This window comes from Pseudoliparis swirei, chromosome 19 (genome assembly GCF_029220125.1).
Source record: "Pseudoliparis swirei isolate HS2019 ecotype Mariana Trench chromosome 19, NWPU_hadal_v1, whole genome shotgun sequence".
NCBI classification, from domain to species: Eukaryota; Metazoa; Chordata; class Actinopteri; order Perciformes; family Liparidae; genus Pseudoliparis; species Pseudoliparis swirei.
Genome location: NC_079406.1, coordinates 4,192,688 through 4,220,180, shown reverse-complemented (window position 1 = coordinate 4,220,180; position 27,493 = coordinate 4,192,688). Strand labels below are relative to the sequence as shown.

General features: G+C 42.7%; 3 protein-coding genes across 3 annotated transcripts; 1 reads left to right on the top strand and 2 right to left on the bottom strand.

Moving 5' to 3' along the window:
• Nucleotides 1-1,546: 1,546 nt before the first annotated feature.
• sybl1 (synaptobrevin-like 1) lies at nucleotides 1,547-6,292 on the bottom strand. Its single transcript, XM_056439940.1, has 8 exons — nucleotides 5,977-6,292; nucleotides 5,127-5,307; nucleotides 4,226-4,283; nucleotides 3,800-3,937; nucleotides 3,585-3,675; nucleotides 3,355-3,422; nucleotides 3,105-3,197; nucleotides 1,547-2,583 (listed from the first exon to the last, which is right to left on the bottom strand). The coding sequence occupies exons 2-8, from the start codon at nucleotides 5,270-5,272 to the stop codon at nucleotides 2,518-2,520; spliced, it is 660 nt and encodes a 219-aa protein (XP_056295915.1). The 5' UTR covers nucleotides 5,273-5,307; nucleotides 5,977-6,292; the 3' UTR covers nucleotides 1,547-2,517.
• Nucleotides 6,293-6,464: 172 nt separating this feature from the next.
• On the top strand, nucleotides 6,465-9,524 carry polr1d (RNA polymerase I and III subunit D). The gene is made up of 5 exons (XM_056439942.1): nucleotides 6,465-6,587; nucleotides 7,451-7,548; nucleotides 7,903-7,979; nucleotides 8,692-8,774; nucleotides 9,213-9,524. The coding sequence occupies exons 1-5, from the start codon at nucleotides 6,549-6,551 to the stop codon at nucleotides 9,258-9,260; spliced, it is 345 nt and encodes a 114-aa protein (XP_056295917.1). The 5' UTR covers nucleotides 6,465-6,548; the 3' UTR covers nucleotides 9,261-9,524.
• A 5,677-nt stretch (nucleotides 9,525-15,201) lies between these two features.
• On the bottom strand, nucleotides 15,202-27,187 carry LOC130209926 (endothelin receptor type B-like). Its single transcript, XM_056439851.1, has 8 exons — nucleotides 26,971-27,187; nucleotides 21,825-22,365; nucleotides 20,739-20,851; nucleotides 19,392-19,596; nucleotides 17,909-18,058; nucleotides 16,890-17,023; nucleotides 16,691-16,799; nucleotides 15,202-16,578 (listed from the first exon to the last, which is right to left on the bottom strand). Exons 2-8 carry the CDS (start codon nucleotides 22,227-22,229, stop codon nucleotides 16,438-16,440), a joined length of 1,257 nt encoding a protein of 418 aa, XP_056295826.1. The 5' UTR covers nucleotides 22,230-22,365; nucleotides 26,971-27,187; the 3' UTR covers nucleotides 15,202-16,437.
• Between the last annotated feature and the right edge of the window lie 306 nt (nucleotides 27,188-27,493).

Here is a 27,493-nt window from a genome sequence, read left to right as displayed (position 1 = left end):
ACGGAGCGCTGCACTTGTCTTTCAACAACCAGAGTATTAGTCAGTGTGCTCCAGCCAGAGGAGCCCATGTGAGCCACGTCATAAAGTGACAGGTGCATGTCAGCAGCTGTGCATCGTGGTCAGCTCTTCATTCAGTTAGCCTACACAGGGATGCTTGAACCCACAACCCATGGCATTTCCAAAGGGTGGACGACAACAACAACAACAAACTAGAACGGGCACTCGGTAGAGCGCATACCTTCGCATATCACAAGATTGGGCATTGAATTATGAACATGTTGGCATTAGTTGCATGCCAATTGGTTAGAAATTGACCGTGCTATGGTAAAAATAAGAGTTTGACCTTTTCATTACCTTGACCTTTGACCCGATCGATCCCAAAATCTAATCAAATGGTCCCCGGATAACCAATAATCCCACCAAATGTCATGCGATTCGGTTTAATACTTTTTGAGTTATGCGAGTAACTATCACGCATACAAATAAATAAATAAATACACGGCGATCAAAACATAACCTTCCGCATTTTCAATGCGAAGGTAACAATACGAACACACATCAAGTTAAACATTGTATTAACATTGTTTTTTTAAAGCTGCAGGTAAATACTGAACCTTCACGCTCAACCTGAAATATATGCAAAACTGTGCAATATTTACCGTACATTGCTCGTAAAGTTATCGCAGATTAATCATGTGCAAATATATAAGAAGTGACACAACCAGAGGTGAGTATATCAAGAAACTATTGGGTGTGTTTGGAATAAATTTAACTCATTCCTCACTGGCTCCTGTACAGTTTATGACCCCCCCCCCTTCACCTGACAAATTATCCTGTCCTCCAGCAAGGTCTATAATTAGACCTGCAGTAAACATGGTATCAGTCTACAAATAGCAAGGAAAATACTCTTTCAAGCCCATGAATAAAAAATTAAAAAACACCTGCAGACTACACACCACGTTAAACAGATAAAGTTAAGAAGGTTAACGAGTAACTAAATACGTTAGCAGGCTTGGACATAAAAACAAACATGGCGGACAACCATTAACTAAAGTTGCATTCGCTCCTTCACGTTAGCTCGCGAGCTAGCAGCTCTTCCGTTACTTTCTGTTGAACCGGAACTTTGTTTGGGTAACATTTAATATAACGTTACGGAACACAAGTTTACGGAGAAACATAAAATAAACTGACTTACCACTTCCCCAGCAATTAAGGTAAATGGTGTGTCAATTCAGAACATATTTCAACATTTTAAAAACAACAAAACCACCGTACAGGATTCTGTTTAGCTTGCGACGTTTACCTGTGACGAGCGCGAGCAGCACCTGTGGGAGCGCGCCGCTAATGAAGTGCTAATTACAAACCACGCTCACCTGGTAGTTTCCGTTTTTCCAGAGCACCCTGAACGCGTCACACCGTCATCTGTCATTCAGACTTACAGGTCAGATAATTGTGTCCCGTTAGCTCAATTAATGACACAATCAGTTGTTCTCGTATTAGTGTAGAAAGAACATTTCTTTGTGGTTTTCCATATAAAGAGATCAGCAACTTGTTCAGGTTTTATTATTTAAAATCTGGATGTACAATAATTACATGATTACAAATCGCATAATGCTAAGAAAGCAACTCTATATACAATGTAAAAGGTGCACTGTGTTAACAGAAAGAACATCACAGCCAAGGTAAAAACGTGAGAGGGAGCCTCCTGTAACAGGCAGGTGGAAAAGATCAGGATTTGCTCAAATGTCTTGATTTTAAAAGAACCGTTTCATCTTTTGAGTCAGTAATATTAATCAAATGTACAATATTTATTTGTGTGATCATATCTGCTATTTCACAACATCCATTTTAGAATATATACGACGGTGCTTGGCAATAAAACATAAAGTAAATCAGAAAATCTGTGATTCCGAGCAAATTCATGACACCAACAATGATTCAATGGATACTGCCACATACGACACACTGTGTACTTTGTTGGTTTATGTCAAATATTAGTTTTCAGCCATAACAGGGGACCCAGACACCGTATTGTGGAATTCCTTCTCTATGAATCTGCAACATGCTACTTATACTTGCAGGTCCCTTATGCCACTTTCAAAAAGGAAAAGCAGGACCATAGCAAAGCTACCTGCTATCTGTATGGTTCATTACGGTATCAGCCTGAATGGATGAAATACATAGAGAAGTGCAAGGGCAGTATCACACACTGATACACCAGGCCACTAAGTGCATGAGATTAGAATGAATGTCAGACTAGTATAAGACAAGATTGTGTTTCCAGGTCAGTTTTTAGACCACATGGCTGCTGTCCATTCATGTGGGTATGCGGCGGGACTTCTTGTCCAGAAGGCAAGTCAATGTGCACACGATCAAAAGGGGCGAGATAGGATGCAGGAGGAGGGGCAGCGTGTGTCTGCCGGTCTGTTGAAGATCAAGGAGTAGAGGAAGGAAGCTTTCCCTTTGTGTCCACTGGCAGATGGGGGTTGAAGAGGTGCATCTCCCCTCCTCCTGCCCTCATTTGACACATGTGGGCCAGCTGAGGCCTCCACAGGCAGCAGAAACGATAATGTAAAGGACCACCTGAAAGGAGGACAGAAACAAAGTTAACTTTCTGCACCCCTGTTTGATTAATCCCGCTGTGAGCTAGGTAGTCGCAACACACACGAGGAAATCCTTAAGTCAATGTCAAAACATGCTCAAATTTTTCAGAAGATCTGATTATTTCTCACTGAAGTTCTTAATTAAATGAGAAAATACTCAGTACTTTTAATTTGTGTATATATATATATATATACACGAATTAAAAGTAATATATATATATTAAAATATATGAATATATGAATTTTAATTTGTCATATATATATAAAATAATTCAAAAATATATATAAATATATATCTAAAACAAAATATCAGAAAAGATCACGTTAAGTAAATTACAGGGGTTTTACAGGACAGCCGAGCCTCATCAAATATGAAAATAACAGCTGTAGTCATCTGGGTAATCTTCCATGTTTAATGGAACAAAAAAAAGTCATAATTCACTAAATTGGCTGGAGAACAATAACACTGCATCCCAATTATAACTTCTATCCCATACTCACCAGGCACACCAGCACAATGACAACAGTCAGCTTGAGGTTCTTCATGCACATGGCCCGTGCCAGGTTACGACTCGTGGTTTTGAATGTGACCGACTGAATGGAGTGAAGAGAGCAAGTAACCACATTTGTGGATAAGTAGCTTGCTATATTACTGTCATATACTACAAATGTACACTGCCAATTGCCAAAGATCATGCGCTAGAAAACAAGTAGAATGAAAAAAAAACTAAACACTGGACCTTAACCTCACCGAATCAACTAGATTTTCTGTCTTGTCAATCAGCAACTCCAGCTTCTCTCCTCTCTGAGCTACCAGGTCTGTGAAGAGAACACAAACAGCCTGAAGACTTGATGCGGGAGACCCAAAAGGTCCAGTATTGTAATGAGATTCATGAAAAAAATGTAAAGAAACAACACTTTTTAATTGCATTATTATCGTATAGCCACATATAAAAAAGAGGAAACTCATGAGAGGCTCACCTATGTTGCGGACCATAATGCCTTTCAGGTCATCCACCTGCATCTGAGTCTCAGTGACGCGATCTGATCCTCGTGGGTCCGAGTGGTGTTTCTACAAAGACAAAAAGGGTAGAGAATGGAGCGGAGATCCAAGGGTATATATATTTAGTGGTTACTAAATCTGCACGTGTGCCTGAAGAAGTAAAACGAAGCCCTGCCGCTCGTTTCACGCTCACCATCTGAGCGGACAGCGTCGAGGAGAACTCGCTGTTCATGGCGTAAGGCAGCGCCGTTTGCGCTCGCGACCCGTACGTCGTCTGGAAGCGCTTCTTGACTTCACTGAGGAAGCTGAATGCACGCGACCTCTCAAAGTCCTTCGGTGCACACAAAAAAGTGAAATATAAGAGTTGTTATTTTCAAGTACAATCCTATTAAAAAGTTGTGGACTGTGCTACTTCCCGTTCTGAAAGCTCAATACATGAATTTAAAAACGTAGGTTGGGAGATGCATTCGGGTGCAATACCTTTACTTTCTGTTTCTTCTTTTTATTTAACTATTTACACAAAGTGCATTTTATGGGCAGCTTAAATAGCTTTCCCTTAACGCCCCACTCACCCCTCCACTCATAAATACACAGACAGCTGAGCCAGTTCTATACTTACGTCATCGGTGATGCACAGGTATATAATTCGGTCGTGGCAGACGTAATGAAAGAGATAGCTATAAAAGAAAAAAAGAAAAACAATGTCTGCGTTACATGTATACAATTTAAAAGCACACAGTTTAATACGTGCTCTGTAAAATGAGTCTACTTCATATTAAAAAATCGTCGGAAAATCCTCTTTGCGTTCCCAGGACTTCCTGATTGTCACCGTCACAAATGTCAAAACGGAAATGGGAAAAGGGGCTTTTGTGTACTCTGCGCCCTCATCCTGGAATATGTTGCAGAATAATTTAAAACTCAAAATAACTGATACCTCTTACTGCTTTTGAATATAAAATGAAAGAAATGGAGGCTAGGTTCCCAAAAATGTCAATGTTTCTTAAAATAACTCGGTTATGTCACTGTCTCTTAACTTGTAGTTTCTTTTAAAGTGTCTTGCTCTGTATTTTTTGGTTCGTAACTATGCATTTCTTATGTTGCTGCCTGACATGTCCAGGTCACCCTCGAAAAAGAGATTTTTAATCTCAATGCGATTCATCTGGTTAAATAAAGGTTTAAAAAAACAAAAACAAAAAAATAGCGTCGTGAAAGGGCTGTAACTCGAAAGTGACATCGCCCAATTTGATTAAGGACACATTGCGTTGCATGTGATACCACTTTATTGATTCAGGTTGTGGTTTCCTGGGGTGTCACCTTCTGTATCTCTAGAGCTTTTCAAATGCTGAAATGTCTACTAAGCATACACATTATTACATCACTTACACTGTAAGAAAACGCTTTAACTATGTGTATCACTGTTTTTAACATGATGCAACACATCACATGTAAATATTAGCAGGATATGCGTCAGAGTGAGCAGGTGCTGTGAGGCAGAGGTGGGAGGAAGTGTGTTATCCCACCTGCCATGGCTGTAGGTCAATTTGTTATTCTCCGATGGGATTTTGGCCAATATCTGTTCAGTCACTTCCAGGAAGTTACCGCCGCACCAGGCGTTCTTGGCGAGGATGGTGGTCCCACGAGCCACCACTGCAAACAGGATTGCCATGGCAACAGCTTAGGGGTTTCTCCTCCGTCGCTCAGCTGCAACACACGGAAGCAGAACAGCTGACACGTGAGTGGCGGAGCTCCGGTGTTACGGTTTAACCGACGACCCTGTTAACTGGCGACTTTTCAGCCGAACGCGTCCGTTGTTGACGTAGTTACGACGGCCGTTCGAAAAATAGGATAGAGAGCACGTATAGCTGTTCTCGTGAATGCCTGCTTGGTTTCATTTTCTAATGCAGTGTCGAACCATCTTACATATATACAATACAAATTAAATAATGCGGCATTCACGAGGGCAGCTAGTTACGTGTTAACTTCCTATATTCAACATATGTCTGTAACTGCGACAACAACGGACGCGCTCGGTTCAAAGTCGCCAGTTAACACGGTCGCTTCCTAAACCGTAACACCGGGCCAGCAGGATGGGCTGGCAGGGGTTAAGGGAGGATGATAATACAGCACGAGGTATAACAACCGTTAATAACGTCAGCCTAAAATAGCTCACGTGATCTAGCTAGATGTCACGAGAAATGAAAGCGAAATACAGCTTAATGCTTCAAGGTGGCTGGAAACCAACAGGCTCGCTAAACTCATAACGTTGTGGACCAAAGTGTGTGACGGCGTCTGGTAGCATGACGCTAACGTTACTCGTCTCCAGTAACTGCGCTGACGCAGTGGACGGTGTGTCGTATAAACGGACCGTACCTCTCTGTGTGTCGGCGCTCTTCAAAGTGCACAATGTGGCGCAAATCCCAACATCTAAAAAGGAAGTTGATCTGCTAGCAAGCAAGCTAGGTAATCCCTTTCGAGTGACTTCTGCGTCCCAAACCTGCCGACGGGAAAACGCATCCGCTCCTATGTTGGGTAGTTAATGTAGTTCTTACCACATTCCGGATGTCACGCAATCAACTGAAGCTTTTTGTTTTAAGAACTACATTTCTTAACTTCCGGTCATGCAATAAATCGTCACATGTTTTTATATCTGCGTCACGATATGGCGACACATGGTATTAAGCCTTTGCCCAGGTCTTACAGGCAACTTAACAACTGCTGCAATGTATAGACCACTCTATTGTTATTATTCAACGAACACTTAATATAACAGAGCAGTCACAAAAAGAAGTCAATGCACTATATCACTACCATATACACTACATTTAGATGCCCACTAAATGCAGCGCAACCAAGTCGTGAACCTTCGTTGTGCCTGTCAGACAACGGTCAGGGCGCGAATGCCTCACAGCCCTGTATTGACGTCCAGAGTTGTGATGTGAAGCATGGCTGTTGAAAGCGAAAAGAAACCTGTGCTGGAGATGGTAAGATGATTCAAACTCTGTATGAATTCTGACACCGTATACAGTTACATGTATTCGCCATCGTTAAACTCTGTTTGTGAGAAGATATTAAAATAAAGAAGTCAATTACAGCGTTTCGACCGCCCGTAAACGCCTCACGCGGGTAGCAGCAGAAGCTAGCGGTAAGAAAACTGATTCCACCAGAAACCCAAACTACGTTAAAAACTGTTATCTTAAGTACAACAAGGTTTGTTTAGTGGACCGATATTGGGAGTGGCGTTGTGTAAAGCTAAGCGAAGGTCGCCTGAACGTTATAACTTTTGATTTTACGTTTGCTTCGCAGTCCATTGCTGCCTCAGAGTTTCTCCACTAGGGGGCAGTATAGGTAGATAGTTACTTTATTCATCCCGCAAGGCAACGTTTATACAGGTAAGCGATACAATATTTAAAAAACACAACATATAGATACAATTAAATACAATCAAATAATATTAAATGAACTAACGAAGCACATAAAACTATAGTGCCAAGATGTAGCAAAAACAGGTGTAACCGGGTTATAGTTGAGTTATTGATTCTACATAGATATAGAAACAGAACCAAGTGTCTCTGTCTAAGTATGCTGTTAAATATATTCAATTATTGCTCGTCAATGTGATAATAAGTAATGGACGTATTGGAAATGCAAAATAGTCCCATCTCTGGGTTTCTGATTGTCCCACTCTATAATCTTTAATGAAGTAATGTTTCTTTTCAGAAGTGTGTGTGTGTGTGTGTGTGTGTGTGTGTATGTGTGTGGTTATGTGACTGAGTGTGTGTGGTTATGTGACTGAGTGTGTGTGTGTTTTATGTTATAATAAATACTTTTATTTATTTGGTTTTAGGTCCAGGCCGATGGCGCTGATGAGGGCTGTGTGACCTTTGTGCTGCACAATGAAGACCATACACTGGGAAATTCCCTCAGATATATGATCATGAAGACGTAAGTTTTCTTTCTTTTTTAAAATAAACGACCGGTTTCAACTTAGCATGTTGTCACGGGTTTGACCTTTTTTTGTACTGAAACACATTTGACCTCTCTCCTCCCACGGGGCATGTTTGAAGTACAAAGAGCATGACTGATGCTTAGTTTGTGTAATTTTGCAACTCATACAGGTCATTCCAACCGTTATGTCTGACTTAAAGTCCAAAGGGAGTCTTCTCAGTGCGTATGTGGTTTTGTTCCCAGTGTTTCGGGGGGTCAGCTGGGAAATTGTATTAACGCTAACACGCCTCCACCCATTTTAAGCAAAACATAGATAATAATCACAAATATCGCTTCCCTGTTTTCTGTCAGCGTGGATGTGGATTTTTGTGGCTACACCATAACCCATCCGTCCGAGAGCAAGATCAACTTTCGCATTCAAACCCGAGGTGAGAGACGCCCCCATCTTCAGTTTCTTCTTCTTCTTGGTGTCCGATCTTAGTTCACGTGTGCACACATGCGGAGGAAAGCCAGAGAACAAAAGTCCGGTACATTCACTCAGCACAACACGAAAAGCCAGTGACACACACACACACACACACACACACACACACACACTACAGATTGAGGGAGGCCCGACCATCACATGAACGGACACATTTTACCTTTCAGGCACCAGGGAAACAAATTATAATTTCCATTGCTCTTATAGACAGTCAACCAGCGGATATTTCAATTATTTTTTTATTTTTATTATTGATTCACAATGTAAATGGGGAGGGGGGGGGGGCACTGGGCACTGGGCACTCCACATCAATCCTGGAGAAAGAGGACAGGACCAGGGAAAATTTTTTTTATTTGTATAAATGTTGTCTTCAGTAAAATCGATGAGATGACCACAACAAGACACGAGCAAACATACTCGGTTAATAAAGATAAGAAACATGTCAAAGGTGGGGACATACTTGTTGTTTCATTGTGTTGATGAATGGAACATGCTGTGAGAGATTTTCAGAGTCTCATCTCAGAAAATCCACCATGGCGTCATGCAAAAACCAACCGGTGGACCCGCGCGGTGTGTTGTTTATTTCTACCGGTTGTGTTGTTTATTTCTTTCTGGTCGCGGTGTTCTTTTCTCACGCCGCCCTCCATCTGTTTCAGGGGGGATTCCGGCCACGGAGCCGCTGCGGAGGGGCCTGAACGAGCTCTCCGACGTGTGTCAACACGTCCTCAACACCTTTCAGGTGAGCCCGCGCGTCCGTCACTGACCACCAGGGGGATCGGCATCGATCCATTGAAAGCGGGTGCAAGTGGAATACAGTCCAAACCGAGATTTATCCGGCTTACAGAAAACTCACAAGCACACATTTTCTGTTAAACTACGTCCTAAGGAATGTGTCTGTCAGCTGATCTGCAATGAAAGCGTGCGTACGCCACCTTCCTGGGTCAGCTGCTCCGCCGGCTGAAGGCTGGTTCTGTTCCCGAGCGGACCCAGTGGCGGTGATTTCTCTCTAATCCACACGTGGAATGATAATATTTCCATGTGTGTGTGATGGAAGAGGAAGAAACCCCGGGCTGTCTGCTTGGCTCTCGACATCAGTCGGCCAATGAAGGGAAAGCCGCTCCCTGCGCCGTGTCGACTTTTCTTATTGTGACTGCAGCGTTCTTTCTTTTTGTTCCAGGCCAGAGTCGACGAGTTCAAAGAGCGGCAGGAGCAGCCGATGGAATGAAGAGCATGACGCGCGTTCGACTGCGAAGACGCCAGACACGGTTCACACAAACAAACTAAAGACGTGTGACCTTTTCTATGTATACACAGACACACATTCATACACACACACACACACACAGACATCTGGGAAGCTCTGGAAATAAGTTCATCAAGTCATATTTCAAACACTTGTACAGTTGTATTTTTTTTAATTGATTTATATAATGCACATGTTCGTTCATGGATGTTTTGAAACGATTGGTGGAATAAATTGAAGACATTACTCTTTGTCAAATAATGTAATAATCCTTGTGGTGTTGTTCTGACATGAACCCCAAATTGCTCTCGTCTGTCCTTTTGAAGCCGTGTTTTTGGAATGTGGGGGGAGGGGATGAGGGGACACGCACGACAATAATGAGGTTAAAGGTTCAAATCATATGACATGCTCACATCTGTTCATCAAAGATGAAGCCACAGCCTCTAAATCTCACCAATCAGCCTGTTGTATATGTATATTATGAGTATATACAGGACTGTCTCAGAAAATTAGAATATTGTGATAAAGTTCTTTATTTTCTGTAATGCAATTAAAAAAACAAAAATGTCATGCATTCTGGATTAATTACAAATCAACTGAAATATTGCAAGCCTTTTATTCTTTTAATATTTAATATTTAATATTTTAATTGCATTACAGAAAATAAAACTATCAATATTCTATATTATGATAAAGTTCTTTATTTTCTGTAATGCAATTAAAAAAAAACAAAATGTCATGCATTCTGGATTGATGACAATCAACTGAAATATTGCAAGCCTTTTATTCTTTTAATATTAATATTGCTGATTATGGCTTACAGCTTAAGAAATCCTATCTCATAAAATTTATTTCCCCTCAGACCAAAAAAAAGATTTATAACAGCTGAGTGTTTGTCAAGGCTCAGAAACCCTTGCAGGTGTTTGAGTTAATTAGACAATTCAAGTGATTTGTTTACCTACTAGTATACTTTCATGATATTCTAATATTTAGAGATAGGATATTTGAGTTTTCTTAAGCTGTAAGCCATAATCAGCAATAAATCAGAATAAAAGGCTTGCAATATTTCAGTTGATTTGTAATGAATCCAGAATGCATGACATTTTTGTTTTTTTAATTGCATTACAGAAAATAAAGAACTTCATCACAATATTCTAATTTTCTGAGACAGTCCTGTATATACACTACCGTTCAAAAGTTTGGGATCACCCAGACAATTTCGTGTTTTCCATGAAAACTCACACTTTTATTTATCAAATGAGTTGCAAAATGTATAGAAAATATAGTCAAGACATTGACAAGGTTAGAAATAATGATTTGTATTTGAAGTATTAATTTTTTTCTTCAAACTTTGCTTTCGTCAAAGAATGCTCCTTTTGCAGCAATTACAGCATTGCAGACCTTTGGCATTCTAGCTGTTAATTTGTTGAGGTAATCTGTTGAAATGTCACCCCATGCTTCCTGAAGCACCTCCACAAGTTGGATTGGCTTGATGGGCACTTCTTGAGGACCATACGGTCAAGCTGCTCCCACAACAGCTCAATGGGGTTGAGATCTGGTGACTGTGCTGGCCACTCCATTACAGACAGCATACCAGCTGCCTGCTTCTTCCCTAAAGAGTTCTTGCACAATGTGGAGGTGTGCTTTGGGTCATTGTCCTGTTGGAGGAAATTGGCTCCAATCAAGCGCTTCCCACAGGGTATGGCATGGCGTTGCAAAATGGAGTGATAGCCTTCCTTATTTAAAATCCCTTTGACCTGGTACAAATCTCCCACTTCACCAGCACCAAAGCAGCCCCAGACCATCACATGACCTCCACCATGCTTGACAGATGGTGTCAGGCACTCTTCCAGCATCTTTTCACCTGTTCTCCGTCTCACAAATGTTCTTCTGTGTGATCCAAACACCTCAAACTTGGATTCATCTGTCCAGAACACCTTTTTCCAATCTTCCTCTGTCCAATGCCTGTGTTCTTTTGCCCATACCAATCTTTTCTTTTTATTGGCCAGTCTCAGATATGGCTTTTTCTTTGCCACTCTGCCTAGAAGGCCAGCATCCCGGAGTCGCCTCTTCACTGTCGACGTTGACACTGGCGTTTTGCGGTTACCATTTAAAGAAGCTGCCAGTTGAGGACCTGTGAGGCATCTATTTCTCAAACTAGAGACTCTAATGTACTTGTCTTCTTGCTGAGTTGTGCACCGGGGCCTCCCACTTCTCTTTCTGCTCTGGTTAGAGCCCGTTTGTGCTGTTCTCTGAAGGGAGTAGTACACACCGTGTCGGAAATTTTCAGTTTCTTTGCAATTTCGCATGGAACAGCCTTCATTTCTAAGAACAAGAATAGATTGGCGAGTTTCACATGAAACTTTTTTTCTGGCCATTTTGAGAGTCTTATCGAACCCACAAATGTGATGCTCCAGATAATCAACTAGCTCAAAGGAAGGCCAGTTTTATAGCTTCTCTCATCAGCAAAACAGTTTTCAGCTGTGCTAACATAATTGCACAAGGGTTTTCAAGGGTTTTCTAATCATCCATTAGTCTTCTAAGGCGATTAGCAAACACAATGTACCATTAGAACACTGGAGTGATAGTTGATGGAAATGGGCCTCGATACACCTCTGGAGATATTTCATTAGAAACCAGACACTTCCACCTAGAATAGTCATTTACCACATTAACAATGTATAGAGTGTATTTCTGATTGATTTAATGTTATCTTCATTGAAAAAAACAATGCTTTTCTTTAAAAAATAAGGACATTTCTAAGTGATCCCAAACTTTTGAACGGTAGTGTATATATATATTGAGTGACAGGAGACGGTTGGCTTAGCATAAGAAAATGAAAGCGAGGAAAAACCTGCCGCTGCCCAATTAGGCGCCCCTGAGATCGTCACACTTTCTCTGTTACAAACTGACCCCGGCCCTCATCAGAGAAGGGAAAAGTTGTGGCCCTCACAGGAAAAAGTGTGGGGACCCCTGCTCTAGGCAAAAGAGTACCGTTGCACTGTTATTTCATGGGGCTGCTTCTCGGCCTTTGTTAGACAGGAGAGGGAGAATGGGAAAGACGACACGCAGCAAAGCATTGTGGGTCGGATTCAAATACGAGGGCGTCGGTCTTTTAATTTGGTTTTGGTAAAAAAAAACAGATTTAGTACAGGAAATCCTCACTGAGTTTCATTTGAAACACATTTTGATACTTTTGGTTTACAATCAATAAGCATTACTTATATCTTTTACAATATTTAGTCATGCATCATTCGTACAGCTGTCGTTATGAATCGGTCCGTTCATCGTTCAATTCCATGCGGTTATTTTGGTTGTTTCTCCTTCATCGAGGTCGATTAATGTGTGTGTGCTTCTGTGACCTCACGGTTCTCGTTGACTGCAATCAGGCCTGCGTGGTTTCTGAGATGTCAAGCAAATAGAAGAAAAGACAATAATCACACGGAATGATTTATCCGGGATTGCGTCGAACCTCAAAAGCGAAAAAACTGAGAAACTAAAGCATCCAGCGAGGTGCCGAGTGGAACTTGTGGCCGTTTCCAAGAAATGGTTTTATCTAATGAAAAAATACCTTCTGGAGAAGATCTGGTCCATGTGAAAGATCCTTTTCAGGATCCTTTCTTTGAACCGGCCCTCGTCTCGTCGTCCAAAGCAATCCAGCAAAATGAAAATTAAATTGTTCCCACATTTGACATGATTTTCTTTCGGCGAAAATTTTCTTCGCATTTTCTTAAAATGGGATGTAAACGACGTGCAACCTGCTTCGAGAAATACAGCCAAGGACCCGGAGGCCGTGACGAGAGCTCTACCGATTGTTTATGTTCACTCCTCAGTGCGTCACTCGGTCGTTCCACCGCTGTGCGCGCATTCGCGGGGATCAGAGGATTCGTTAAAGCTGAGACACGATCAGCGAAGGTCTCATGGTATCTTTACAGAACGCCCGACTTTAAGGGGTTTCTTTGTGAGCGTAACGGCGACTCAGCAAAAAAACAGTCGAGTCGAGTTCGTCCGTACGCGACATTTCATACGACTGCCGCGCACTCGGTGTACCACAAAAAGACAAAGGAGGTGGAAGAAAGGAAGCTGTTTCTATTATCCATCTCAGAGAAATCTTGAGATAAGAAATGCAAATTAAGCCAACGAACTATAAACAAGGAAGACAAATTAAATCATAATGTGACCAGGGGCTCCGAACACATGGAGCGTCTTGTGACTCACGTTGAACCAGGAACATGTCGAGTCATCAAAGGCAGCAGGAGCACGATGGAATGAAGACTTGTACAGTTGTATTTTTAATTGATTTATATAATGCACATGTTCGTTCATGGATGTTGACATTACTCTTTGTCAAATAATGTAATGATCGTTTCTGTGTGGAGTTTGCATGTTCTCCTCGTGTCCTCCTCCGGTTTCCCCACCATCATTCACCCGGTTCGTATGGATGTGAATGAATGTTGGTGGTGGAGGCGCTGATTGGCTGGCGCTTCCGTCAGTCTGCCCCTGTGGCTACTGATGTAGCTACACCACCGGGATGACTGTGTGTATGACTACTGGACTCTGGACTGTAAAGCGACTTCGGGTGCCTAGAGAAGCGCTATATAAAATAAATGATTATTATTATTATTATTAGTCCATGTCCTTGTCATTGGCCTTGTTGTTGTCCATGTCCTTGGCCTCGTCCATGTCCTTTTCCCTGAGCTTTTCATTGGCCTTGGTCTCGTCATTGTCCTTGTCCATGTCCTTGTTGTTCACCTTGTCCTTGACTTTGTCCTTGTACATGGTGTTGACCTTCTGCATGTTCATGTCCTTTACCATGTTGTTTTCCTTGTCATTGGCCTAGTCCATGTCCTTGTCCCTGACCTTGTCATTGGCCTTGGTCTAGTCCGCCTTTCTGCCTGGAGGGCCAGGGGGGGCTGAGTCTTTGTCTGCTCGCCGCCAGCCTGGCGCTGCGCGCTGGACAGCATTTAACAGGCCGAACGGGCGCCGCATGCGATCGCTCTGATTTAATGCAGCTACGCGCCTGATCTAAACTAAATCATCGTTTTAACGTTCGGGTACACTTCGCTAGTATCGTTACACCTTAGACACCGCAGCAGCAGCACCAGATGTAGCGCTTCAAAGCTAACTTCCCTAACCTAACTTGGACATCTGGAGCTGATTGGCGGGGCTGACGCGTACGTCCCATCGCCCCATCAAAGATGAGAGACACCACTTCACATTTTCTTCTCCGCTCACTGCAATCTCAATAGCGGCGGCGGTGAAAAAATAATAAATCGGAACGCGTCTCTCTGGTCTAGTCATTGTCCATGTCTTTGGCCATGTCGATGTCCTTGTCGTTCACCTTGTCCTTGACTTTGTCCTTGTACATGGTGTTGACCTTGTGCATGTTCATGTCCTTTACCATGTCGTTTTCCTTGTCCCTGACCTTGTCATTGGCCTTGGTCTAGTCATTGTCCTTGTCCATGTCCTTGTTGTTGTCCTTGACCATGTCCTTTTCCCTGAGCTTTTCATTGACCGTGTCTTTATACATGGTGTTGGCCTTGTGCATGTCTCCACACGACGCTTTCAGCCATGTACGTACGGGTCAAACTAACAGCGCCAGGTGCGCCGGCAGCGTCGTGGGTCACGTGACACCCGAGTTGTAAAGTCAACGCGCTTTGTTTAGTTCCCTGAGCCGATCTTCTCATGGAGACTTTTAATCTGAAAGGACGAGCTCGAAGCTCTGGGGCCACTGTGTGTTTGGTCTGTAAATTTACGTCCTCATAAAAGATTTTCAAAAGATTATAATTTTCTTTTGAAGTATTTAAGACTTCACAGAGAATCTTCAGCGTGCTCAGTTTATACGAGACTGCATCACGACCGACCCGTAGACGACCCTGCACACATGCACACTGCTACAGTAAATAACTGCCACAACACAAAATGCTATAAAATTATATTTATTACAGCGTACTCTCAACAAATAAGTATAAATGTGAAAATATTCACATAGCGTTTGATCTTCAACCTCAAATGACTTCTAGCTTGGTCTCACTTTCCCGTACACAGTCGCCTCCAGATGGAGCTACAGGGAGAAATACATATCCATATGAATGCATGTGACCATGTGGGTCACACATTGCATCCTCAGACGATTTGATCTCTTCATAACAGCGGAAATGGAAATATTCATACGACTGAATTCAGTCTGGAGGACACATTCACCTGGATTACACTTAAAAGGAAGCAACTAATACATCATAATATCTTCCGATGACAATATAACAGTTAATAAAACGTCATCGCTTCGAAAACAACTCGCGTCATTCATACAAATTAGGTAATTTCCGCACAGATGGAAGAAAGAAAACCTCGTGCTTGAGGTTAAACAGGCCTCACATGCTTTGTGATATGCTTCTTAGAAAAATAAAAGCGGCTTGATTGAAGTAGAGGTTGAGACTACACAGTGGGACTGACAGTTTACACACGTGTACGACATCGAGAATAAAAAGCATTGAAATAATAAAACCATGTCCTCCGAGAGTCCCGGGAAAAACAGCTGGCCTCCACATGTCTCGGAGCGCCGAGGATTTCCAGATAAAAAGAGATCCCGATGATTGGTTCTCAGCGTGACCCCTTTCCCCCCCGGTATGATGTCACCGGGGGGACTCGTGGGCGTCGGGGAGCTCAACGACAGCGTGTAGTCGATTTGTACATTATAAGCTTTTGTGTTTATATGAGAAAAAAAACGGAAGAAAAAAAAGACATTTTGGAAACACAACTGGGGGTCACAGTTTCTCATCTTCTCCTGCGAGGTATAAAAGCCTCGACAGGTAGCGCTTTTATACGTCGGTATAATCCTCCGTCTGCGGTCTGCTCGTAAATAATCCTGTACATATATCTACATGCGGCTCAAATAAACATTCTTTATAAATGTGTTGACCACGTTGGTCCACCGGGAAAGCATTCAGGCCTCAGAGTCTGGGAGTATGATCGTAAACAGGTACAGGCCTGTGGATCCATTCGCCCCGTTTGGCTCCGCCCATTTTTTTCGTTCTCCGGTCCCGTAGAAGGAGCTTCTGCCTCGCGGTCGGTCGGCGGTGGCGGCTGTTTGGAACGTGGCGGAAGACGTGCGTGTTTGTGTGCGTGTGTGTGTGTGCATGTGCTTGTGTGTGTGTGTTTAAGAAGAGCAGGTGTATTTCTGACTGGAGCGGGAGCTGGAGCGGTCCAGTCCGTTCCCGTGACAGGAGCTTTTCCAGCGTCCGCCCGAACCCCGTTCGTCCAGCGGAGACATTCCGTAGCACCAGCAGCACAGGCAGGACTGAGAGAGGCAAGAACACACACACACACACACACACACACACACACAGAGTTGTTTCCTCGTTGCTGACTCCGTTTCCTCGGATATTTTTGGGAGTGCGTTTCCTCTTTACCTGGAAGCAGTTTTTAAACTTCTGGCTGACGAAGTAGAGGGCGATCGGGTTGATGCAGGAGTTCAGGGAGGCCATGTTGATGCCGATGTAATCCATCACGAGCAGGAAGCTGGAGGGGGGGGTGAAAGGTCAACGTTTACAGTACGGACCACGGGAAGCGGGAGGACAATGCTCTCGTGACGTTCGGCGTCGCCGGTACCTGAGCAGCTCACAGCGGTTCGGGTCGTTTGGGTCGTAGATGGTTTTCTTCAGGATTCGACTGAGATGGAGGGGCAGCCAGCAGAGGGCGAAGATCAACACCAAGCAGAACACCGTCTTGGCCACTTCCCTCCGCTGCACATACACACACACACACACACTTTTTATATTTTACTTTGTATACTTTGCAAAGTCATTGTATTATATTTGTTTGTGTGTTTGTATATATATATATATATATACATATATGTTTCATTTTATATACATATACACTACCGTTCAAAAGTTTGGGGTCACTTAGAAATGTCTTTATTTTTCAAAGAAAAGCACTGTTTTTTCAATAAAGATAACATTAATCAAAAATACACTCTATACATTGTTAATGTGGTAAATGACTATTCTAGGTGGAAGTGTCTGGTTTCTAATGAAATATCTCCAGAGGTGTATAGAGGCCCATTTCCATCAACTATCACTCCAGTGTTCTCATGGTACATTGTGTTTGCTAATCGCCTTAGAAGACTAATGTCTGATTTGAAAACCCTTGTGCAATTATGTTAGCACAGCTGAAAACAGTTATGCTGGTGATATAAGCTATACAACTGGCCTTCCTTTGAGCTTGAAGTTTGAAGAACAAAATTAATACTTCAAATATTAATCATTATTTCTAACCTTGTCAATGTCTTGACTACATTTTCTATTCAATTTTCAATTCATTTGATAAATAAAAGTGAGTTTTCATGGAAGACACAAAATTGTCTGGATGACCCCAAACTTTTGAACGGTAGTGTATATACTTCATTTTGTATTTTATATTTGACTTGTATACATCTATATCTTTCATCCCTGTTTTTTATATTTTATATTTTATTCTCGTGTGTTTAGTTTATTGGTGCTGCTACTGTGACGACAAATTTCCCCTTGGGGATTAATAAAGTATCTATCTATCTATACACACACACACAAGCGTTGATGCCGTCCGTCTGCGGCTGCAGCGGACTCGAGGGAGCCGTCGGCGCGTACCTGCTTCATGTGGTCGTTGAGGGCGATGCGCATGCCCTTCTTGCGACTCAGCATCTCGCAGGACATCAGCGTGTAGAAGACGCCGGTGCAGGCCAGCGGGAGGCAGAAGTAGAAGCTGAACAGCCACCAGTCCTTCACGTCCTGGTAGAACTGGACGAGGAAGCGACACAGGAAATACAGAGTGAGGGACATTCATGATACATTTTTATTCTCAACATATTGTTGCTGTTGCGTGAACGCACAGTGCCGACCTTGAAAAGATTTGAATAATGATTAAAAGTTTATGTTGTGTATGAACTTTATTATTTTAAAAATAGTCTAAAAAATCAGTTGAAAGATGGACAGCGCTGAACTCATTGTGCACAATTATTATGGCTCGTATTACTTACTTTCAATGGTTCTTATTCCTTACTTTTAACAGTGTATTACTTACTTTCAATGGTTTTTATTACTTACTTTTAACAGTGTGTATTACTTACTTTTAATGGTTTTTATTCCTTACTTTTGACAGTGTATTACTTACTTTTGACAGTGTGTATTACTTACCTTTAATGGTTTTTATTACCTACTTTTAATGGTGTGTATTACTTACTTTTAATGGTTATTAATACTTACTTTTGACAGTGCGTATTACTTACTTTTAATGGTTTTTATTCCTTACTTTTGACAGTGTATTACTTACTTTTAATGGTTATTAATACTTACTTTTGACAGTGTGTATTACTTACTTTTAATGGTTATTAATACTTACTTTTGACAGTGCGTATTACTTTCAATGTTTTTTATTACCTACTTTTAAATAGTATGTTCTTCTTAAATTTAAAATGCTGTACTGTAACTTTGCATTGTGTGTATTTATCCTGTACTGTTTGTTATTGTTTTATGTTTTATGTGTATTATGGTCTGTCGGGGGACCACAGATGCTAATTAGCTGAAGCTACTCTCTGGTACATCACATGGTGACATTTATGTTTTAACTGTACATGGTCCCTTTTAAATAAAGATAATAATATTACCCATATTGCTTATGTGATTTGAACAAAATAACTGGATTACAGGGTTTCCCGTCAAAAATATTTTGAATTTCAATCTGACAAATAAACTCAATCACCTCACGGTGACGGTGAATAACCTCTTTTTTCTTTTTATGCCTGAACCAAAAAGCCAAAAGTCATTATTTTGACATGAATACACGTCTACACTGAAGACTTTCCTTTCAAATGTCACATGACCTACAGTATGTTATATGTTTCAGGCGTGTTTCTGTTGGCACGTCGCCAGAACTTGAAATCCGAGACAAATATGTTTAAATAAGTTCCAGACTTGTTCAGGTCGGGCTCAACTTCGTGCAATGTTCTCCTCATAGCTCAGACGGATTTAAAATGCCATATGAAAAGACTTTGTGTATATATTCAGGCTTTATTTGCTGCAGTCCAGACCCTTCTGTTTCAAATAACAAACGTGCGTGCGGAGGACGTGATACCTTCATGAAGCTGCTCGTCTGCTCCGGATGCAGCAGACACACGCGCAGCTTGTGTCCTCTGTACGGCATCTCCAGCATGTCGAAGGCCAGCGCCTCGGGGACGGCGAGCATCACGGCCGCCAGCCAGATCAGAGTCACCTCCACCGCCTTCCACAGGGGGACGCCCATCCCCTTCACCCGGCTCCACGACGTCACCGCGTGGTAGCTGCACAACAAACACAATAAATACAGATGATACTAAAAATCACAATTTCTCTTTGTTACCTTGATATTAAAAAAATAAAAAAACTGACACCATCCTTAAGGCAGGGGTGTGAAACTCATGTTCACCGTGGGCCAAATCAGCATCATGGCTGCCCTCTTAAACACCCTATAAACTCCTCGAATATATTGTTAGATAGCTCTCTTTGCATTTGATTATTGTTTATTTGAGTGTAGAAATATTGTACATAAGAAAATGTCTTCACATACACTACCGTTCAAAAGTTTGGGATCACTTAGAAATGACTTTATTTTTCAAAGAAAAGCACTGTTTTTTCAATAAAGATAACATTAAATTAATCAGAAATACACTCTCTACATTGTTAATGTGGTAAATGACTCTTCTAGGTGGAAACGTCTGGTTTCTAATGAAATATCTCCATAGGTGTATAGAGGCCCATTTCCATCAACTATCACTCCAGTGTTCTAATGGTACATTGTGTTTGCTAATCGCCTTAGAAGACTAATGTCTGATTAGAAAACCCGTACAATTATGTTAGCACAGCTGAAAACAGTTATGCTGGTGATATAAACTATACAACTGGCCTTCCTTTGAGCTTGAAGTTTGTAGAACAAAATTAATACTTCAAATATTAATCATTATTTCTAACCTTGTCAATGTCTTGACTATATTTTATATTCATTTGATGAATAAAAGTGTGATTTTTCATGGAAGACACGAAATTGTCTGGGTGATCCCAAACTTTTGAACGGTAGTGTAAATCCATTTCATCTTAAACCTTCAAAATAAAAGCATGGGATATTTTTCTTCAATTTCTTAAAGAAAAGGTGACCACGTGTCTTTAAAGCTGCCATTGGGCCACATAAAGCGATGCGGCGGGCCGAATGCGGCCCGCGGGCCTTGTGTTTGACACCTGTGCTTTAAGGGTTCACAATTGACAATTACTGAAACACAGGAAGTATACAAATAAAGATGGAAAAGGCAGATCTGACATAAAGACGCATTTACAACTCCTCAAAATAAAGAAAGTGAAAGCAGCCGCTGTTACGAAACACCGGCAATTGTGTGTGTGTGTGTGTGTGTGTGTATGCATGTGTGTGTGTGGAGAGCAGAAGTCCACATACCGGTCAATGCTGAGAGCACACAGGCTGAGGACGGTGATTCCCACTGAAGCTTTCTGCATGAACGGCATCAGCTTACAGATGTACACTCCGAACGGCCAGTCCTCGGCGATGAGCTGCGGAGAGACGGAACAATGGAGGCCGAGAGGAGACGCGTTCACTACCAGGGAATGCACACACACACACACACGCACGGACCGACGTCTTGGAGGTTTTGGTATCGGGGTCCGGTCTGATCGAGAAGCAACCGTTCCTCCTCAGCTAGAAATATTACAGTTTGGCTTTTGCCGTCTTTTAAATATGAAAAAAATTTCTGCAAAAGAAAACCCCAAAATCCTGTTCTCAATTCAGCCGACCCCGTGTCTCGTTAAAGCGATCACAGTCTCACGCCGTCTCGAATACCTGAAACGAGGAGGCCTTAATGAAAAAAGAAGAAAAGAAAAGCAAACGCATCCTGATGACTGTAAAATGTAAACGCAGCACATCGTTCCAGCTTCGTTCCCATGACAGCGAATCTAATCTGATTTTGTAAGCGCACGTTTCACATGTTTTCTGTTGTTTTCTGGCGCACAGTTGTGGTCATACAAGTTAAACATTTTGGCATTAACGCCCGAGCCCACTGGGTGTGCTTTAAAAAAAATTTTTTTACATCACACATGCGAGGACAACAAAGGATGTTGTTGTTTTCAAATCCCAAACACTCGAGTCGTCCCCAGCTGTCGGCATGCATCTTCAATTATCACTACATTTTTGGGCTCTTGCAGTGAAAGTGGAACCGCCTGCGAGGCCCCTATACTTAAAAAGTGAAAGAATAAAACACGTAGGGACGTAAACGAGCATATCTGTAAACCACAGGATGTACCGAGAGGGGGCGTGGCCAACGGCGTGCCCCCCCCCCCACCGGAACTGCAGAAAGTTCAGTGCAGGGAAACCGTCGTGCTAAATTGGACCCAGGGGCCGGTAACTAATTGGATTAGTTCTTTTGCATTACGAGCAACACTTATGAGCCACGATTTTGATGTCATGAGTAGACAACAATGTGGTAATGTAAAAAGAGAGAATCAGTCCCAGAGGGATGCATGCGGTCACCTTAAACACATTGATGGGGATGGCGATGATGATGTACAGCAGGTCCCCCAGGGCCAGGCTGCCGATCAGCACGTTGGGGCCGTTCCTCATGCACTTGTTCTTGTAGATGATCCGGAGCAGCGTGGAGTTGCCGATGATGCCGACCACGAAGATCAGGCAGGACACGACGGTGTTGACGTACTTGAAGGTGTGCTTGATCTCCGTGGGCTTTATGCACATGGGGGGGAAGGAGCCCCGCGGCCGGCCCGGCGGCGCCGGCCCCGGCGGCAGCGGGACGGAGGCGGAGGCGTTGCTCCCGGGCGGCTCCGAGGCCGAGGGGACGCCCGGGGCGTCGCGGTTGAACCGAGAGGCTCCGACCACGGAGACCATCAGGAGGCAGAGCACGGCGGCGAGGAGGGCCCTCATCTTCTTCGCTCAACGAACACACGCTCTAAAAAGGCCCTCACACACACACACAAACACACACATCCACACACACACACCGGGGGTCCCGCTCCGGGCCTGGCGGCGGGGGGGAGGTCTGATCCCGGCTCTGGGTGTCCTGCAGAGAGAAAGTTTTAAAAAAACGTCAGCACATATAAAAAGTGTCTAGTTTTGTTTACGGACAGTTAATTCAAATTTAAATTTCATTTTTATTCTGATATTCTTTTTATTACATCAAAAACCTTAAGAAAGATTGTTGTGTGTGTCGTAAAAGTATTTTAAGATACAGAAGGGGGGCCAAAGCAGTAAAAGATATACGAGACAAACGGAGCAGTGATATCTGAGGTTATAGGTTTCACGAGGAACAGCGTATGTGTGTGTGTCTGTGTGTGTGTGTGTGTGTGTGTGTGTGCGTGTGTGTGTGTGTGCATGTGTGTGACAGAGATACTCTCTTTCTCTGCACACAGACGACCCTAGCTGGGCCCTCAGAAGCCCAGGGGCGTCTCTGGGGATGATTTACGATGCAGACAATATCTTTAAAGACACGCTATCAGGACCCATAACCCCCCCCCCCCCCCCCCACACACACACACACACACAAAGCAGATGTGCAAACTTCTCGACAGTGGTTTGGAGAAGCGAAGGTTCGGGGGACAATAACTTTGCTTTTTAATGCTAACATCTAAGAAAGTGCTTGCCCTTACAAAACTTCACGCAACCACACACACACACACACACACACACTCTGGCATTCGGCTCAGAAACACAGAGGCTCGTTCTGTTCACTCACACAAAGACACAAAGTCACATGGATGAACTCCTCCCACCCGAATCACAAGAAATCAGTTTAACTTTCTTCTTCTTTCCCTTGGCCCTCGGTATCATCTCCATGATGTCTTTGTGTTGTGCACGTCGGAGCACTCGACTCTGATCTAATTGGAAAGCTGGGTCGTAAGCGGTCTTACGCTCCGGATCTAATAGACTTGACTTTTAGAAAGCCTCTCTGACCTTGAGCTCTGCTGGCTTCACTTCTTAGGAAAGACGCAGGCGGGAAAAGTTGGCAACCAGCAAGGTGAAATAAAGAGGCAATTAGTGGTAAAAAAAAAAAAAAAAAGTGTTTGTGGAGAGCAGAGGAGCATAAGAATCTAGAAAAGTTTAAGAGAGAAACACAAAAAATGCAGGAGAAGAATGTTAAAAAGAAGGGCGAGATTGAGATTAATGAGAGCGTGACGCCGCGAGCCGTGTCGGAAGAACAATAGGCGGAAAAAGGAAAACACCGGAAAGGGAAAATTGGAAGAGGGGAAAGAGAGCTGAGGTCTTGTGAGGGAGTCACGGGAGTGACCTGCAGGCTCCGGCCATGTGGAGAGGGGCATTAAGACAATGGATTCTATTTAAATGGAACATTTGAGAAATACAGGCCCATTATTTAGACGGAGAACAAAAAAGTTGATTTACAAACTAGACAATAACTTATCGACATCCGACAAGAGAGCGGAACTCAAATGCACCACGCGGGTTATGGACTACTGGATGTTTGATGACGTCGAAATACTCAAGTAAAAGACTCAAAATTGTACTTGGGTCCATCTGCAGAAATATCTGGATTATAACTCTGTTAAAATAAATTACAAATAACATATAATCCACACAGGACAATGCATGATTCTTTGCATGTTCCTTGTGCATCAACTCTCTACCTGGAACAGGAAGCGGTCCCGACCACGTGGGGTGGCACGAAAAGACATATGTGATGCTCCATAAGGGACAAACTGGTGTTTTAAGATACTTTTTATGTCAATATCTTATGTGAAGATATAATTTTAAACTGAAATGTACAGCAGAGTGATGGACTTCATAATTCTGATCAATTGGGCCCTAATTTTTCAAGATTTAAACTTGGTGGTGCACCGCCATCAGGACTATACACACACACGCACACACACACACACACACACACACAGCCAGTGGACAGGGGCTTATCAGAAACACCTTATGGTAACAGGAATGCTGATGTGAGGAGGAATGCAAAAAAAACCTAAAAAAATAAACGAAAGCATGCAGCCGCAAATTGTTCTATAATAAAAAAGGAAGGATGATTCATAAAGGAGAAATACCAGCTGCAACTTTCAGCTCCACTTAACCTAATTACACAGTCATGTGCGTTAAAAAAAGAAGAAGTTTAGAGCCTCATTTTGGATTCTTTTTATAGATTCACAAGCGTGAAATCTTTTTATTGTGCCAGTTCCCTGCGGTTGCACAAAAGATCCTCAGTTACCCTTACTTAAGAAGAACATGTACCCTTACTTTGGGAGAAGATGCCCTTACTTAGGGGGAAGATGCCCTTACTTAGGGGGAAGATGCCCTTACTTAGGGGGAAGATACCCTTACTTAGGGGGAAGATACCCTTACTTAGGGGGAAGATACCCTTACTTAGGGGGAAGATGCCCTTACTTAGGGGGAAGATGCCCTTACTTAGGGATAAGATGCCCTTACTTAGGGGGAAGATGCCCTTACTTAGGGATAAGATGCCCTTACTTAGGGGGAAGATGCCCTTACTTAGGGATAAGATGCCCTTACTTATGGATAAGATGCCCTTACTTAGGGAGAAGATACCCTTACTTAGGGGGAAGATACCCTTACTTAGGGAGAAGATACCCTTACTTAGGGGGAAGATACCCTTACTTAGGGATAAGATGCCCTTACTTAGGGATAAGATGCCCTTACTTAGGGATAAGATGCCCTTACTTAGGGATAAGATACCCTTACTTAGGGAGAAGATACCCTTACTTAGGGGGAAGATACCCTTACTTAGGGATAAGATGCCCTTACTTAGGGGGAAGATGCCCTTACTTAGGGATAAGATGCCCTTACTTAGGGATAAGATACCCTTACTTAGGGATTAGATACTCTTACTTAACCTTTGTGTTGCCTTCGGGTCATTTTGACCTGAATCAATATTACACCCTCCCCCCGCCTTCGGGTTAATTTGACCCCATTCAATGTTTAATGTCGGTGTTCTTTCGGTAGTCAACAAACAAACATAAAGTGCCTCACACTTAAACTTGGAAAACAATATTAATTCTAATAATTTTCTGGAGGTTTTAATTACTGGCATCAAATTGAACCCAAAGGGTAAAATATGTTAGTAAATATAAAGGTAACAGGAGGGTTAAACATTGAATCGGGTCAAAATGACCCAAAGGCGGGGGGAGGGTGTAATATTTAATCGGGTCAAAATGACCCGAAGGCAACACAAGGGTTAAGGGTGTTGCACCCTCAGTTTTCTCCTTAAGATTCCTGGTCAAACTGGTATAAACTTGTCAAAGGAAGTAAAGATTCTACTTCTGGAGGAATACAATACAAGAAGGCAACGCACTAGAAAGTACAAATATTTGGGGGATAATTACAACAAGAAATGAATTCAACAGATACTTTGAACTGACTGGAAAGATCCCTCGACATAAAGCAGAGAGCAATCACTGAGAGGCTGCAGGAGCACAGCTGCAGCCATTTTACACAATTTCAGCTAATATAGATAATTACATATCTCTATAACCATATATAATCATTATGTAGCTATCTGAGACGCAATTGTGCGTCATGTTATATTTCGCTGAATGATGTCATCACAATGTGACTCCGTTGAAAGTTACCCAGCCGTACGTGTAAAGTCTGAAGTTACAATGAGGAGTTTTTCCTCCCTCCCTTTGGCTACAAGCTGAAGTGAACACTTTAAGGGAAACTTCAGGAGGCTTTTATTCTAAGAAAACCTTCAGCCGAGCCCTTCTGTGGAAAGCCGAGGCTTAAGCTGCAGATCACACACAACAAAGAAGGTCCACTCATCAGTGTGAGAGCGTCTGAGGCCCTCCAGCCCAACGGATCACACGACAGCCACGTCTAGTCCGGCAGACGGAGTGAGGTGTGATGGTGACATGGGAAATGCTGATATATGATAATAAAGGAACACATTATATAAAAGGGAGGCTTAACAAATGCACGGCGTGCAACGATCTAATAATGCGAGATGCATTATTAAAAGGTGTTGCCCACCTCACACAAACCTTTCTTTGTGATCATCAGCTCAGGAAAGTTTATTCATACTTCATTGATTCATTTGTGTCAGTCCAATTGAGCCCAATGGCAGTTATAACAGTTCATTTATTACCCTGAAAGCGTAACAATATCCATTCTCATAGAAATAAGATGCTTTTCCCCCCTTTATTAGACAAATATCCATTTGACAACAATGATAATAATGTTCCACCCAATAGTGTTTGACTTCAAAATAAATGACTTCATATTTGTATGAGAACATGTACACGTTGAACTGTTAAGTAAGTTAAATGTTGTATGTGATACCTTAATTGATGACGCAATACATGTGGACTCAGCCACATCACGTTGGGGAATTGATCTTTCACCCTGCGTGCATATGTGCACGAGTCGTGCATCAGTCACGCGCATATTTATTGCACTGCACCAGATTAAATGTCACATCGTATAAACAACATTTAAAATTAATATGTGAAATGGTTCAGTTTGACAAAAGTATAGCAGTCAATAAAAAGCTTGAGCCCTGTGATTTAGATCAATATATAAATACAGAATCAAAGAAGTGATCAGTCCTCAGGCTGAACAGCCCAAACTGCTGCAGGAACAATTAAACTCTGCATTGTGATTTCGGATGAATCAAAAATCGATGACGTCATCAAGTCGAACTCACCGGACCGCGGAGTTTTGTTGCGCTCCAAAGTTTCCCGATCGATAAATTCCAGCAGAGTTCCGCTAATTGGCCCGGTGCTTGTTGAGTAATTACGGTTGATTTGTTGTTGTTGTTGTTGTTGTTGTTCTCTCTTCTTTTTGTTGTTTTTCTTCCCGGTGGGCTCCAGTGACTGCAGCTCACGGTGCGTCCAGTGCGTCCGGACTCTGCGCTCCCTGCTCCGGCTGCGTTCTGACGCGCAGGGTGACGGCGCAGGCTTTTATAGCCGCGAGCAGGAGGCTGCAGGGATCAGCCAATCACAGAGCAGCAGGCGCGAGCATCCTTCTTTCCTCCATCTGCAGCCGGGACAAGGACACACTTCACTTTGACTTCACCAGTGCTACACGCCACATTGACCTCGTCATCGCCTTTTAATACCCATCAGATACTCCTTTCTTTTGGTTATGGGGCTGATGACTTGGAGGGCGGCGGAGATGAAAGAGGAGTGTTGGAGCGTGGTGTGTATCCTCATGAGAGGTCTGATGTT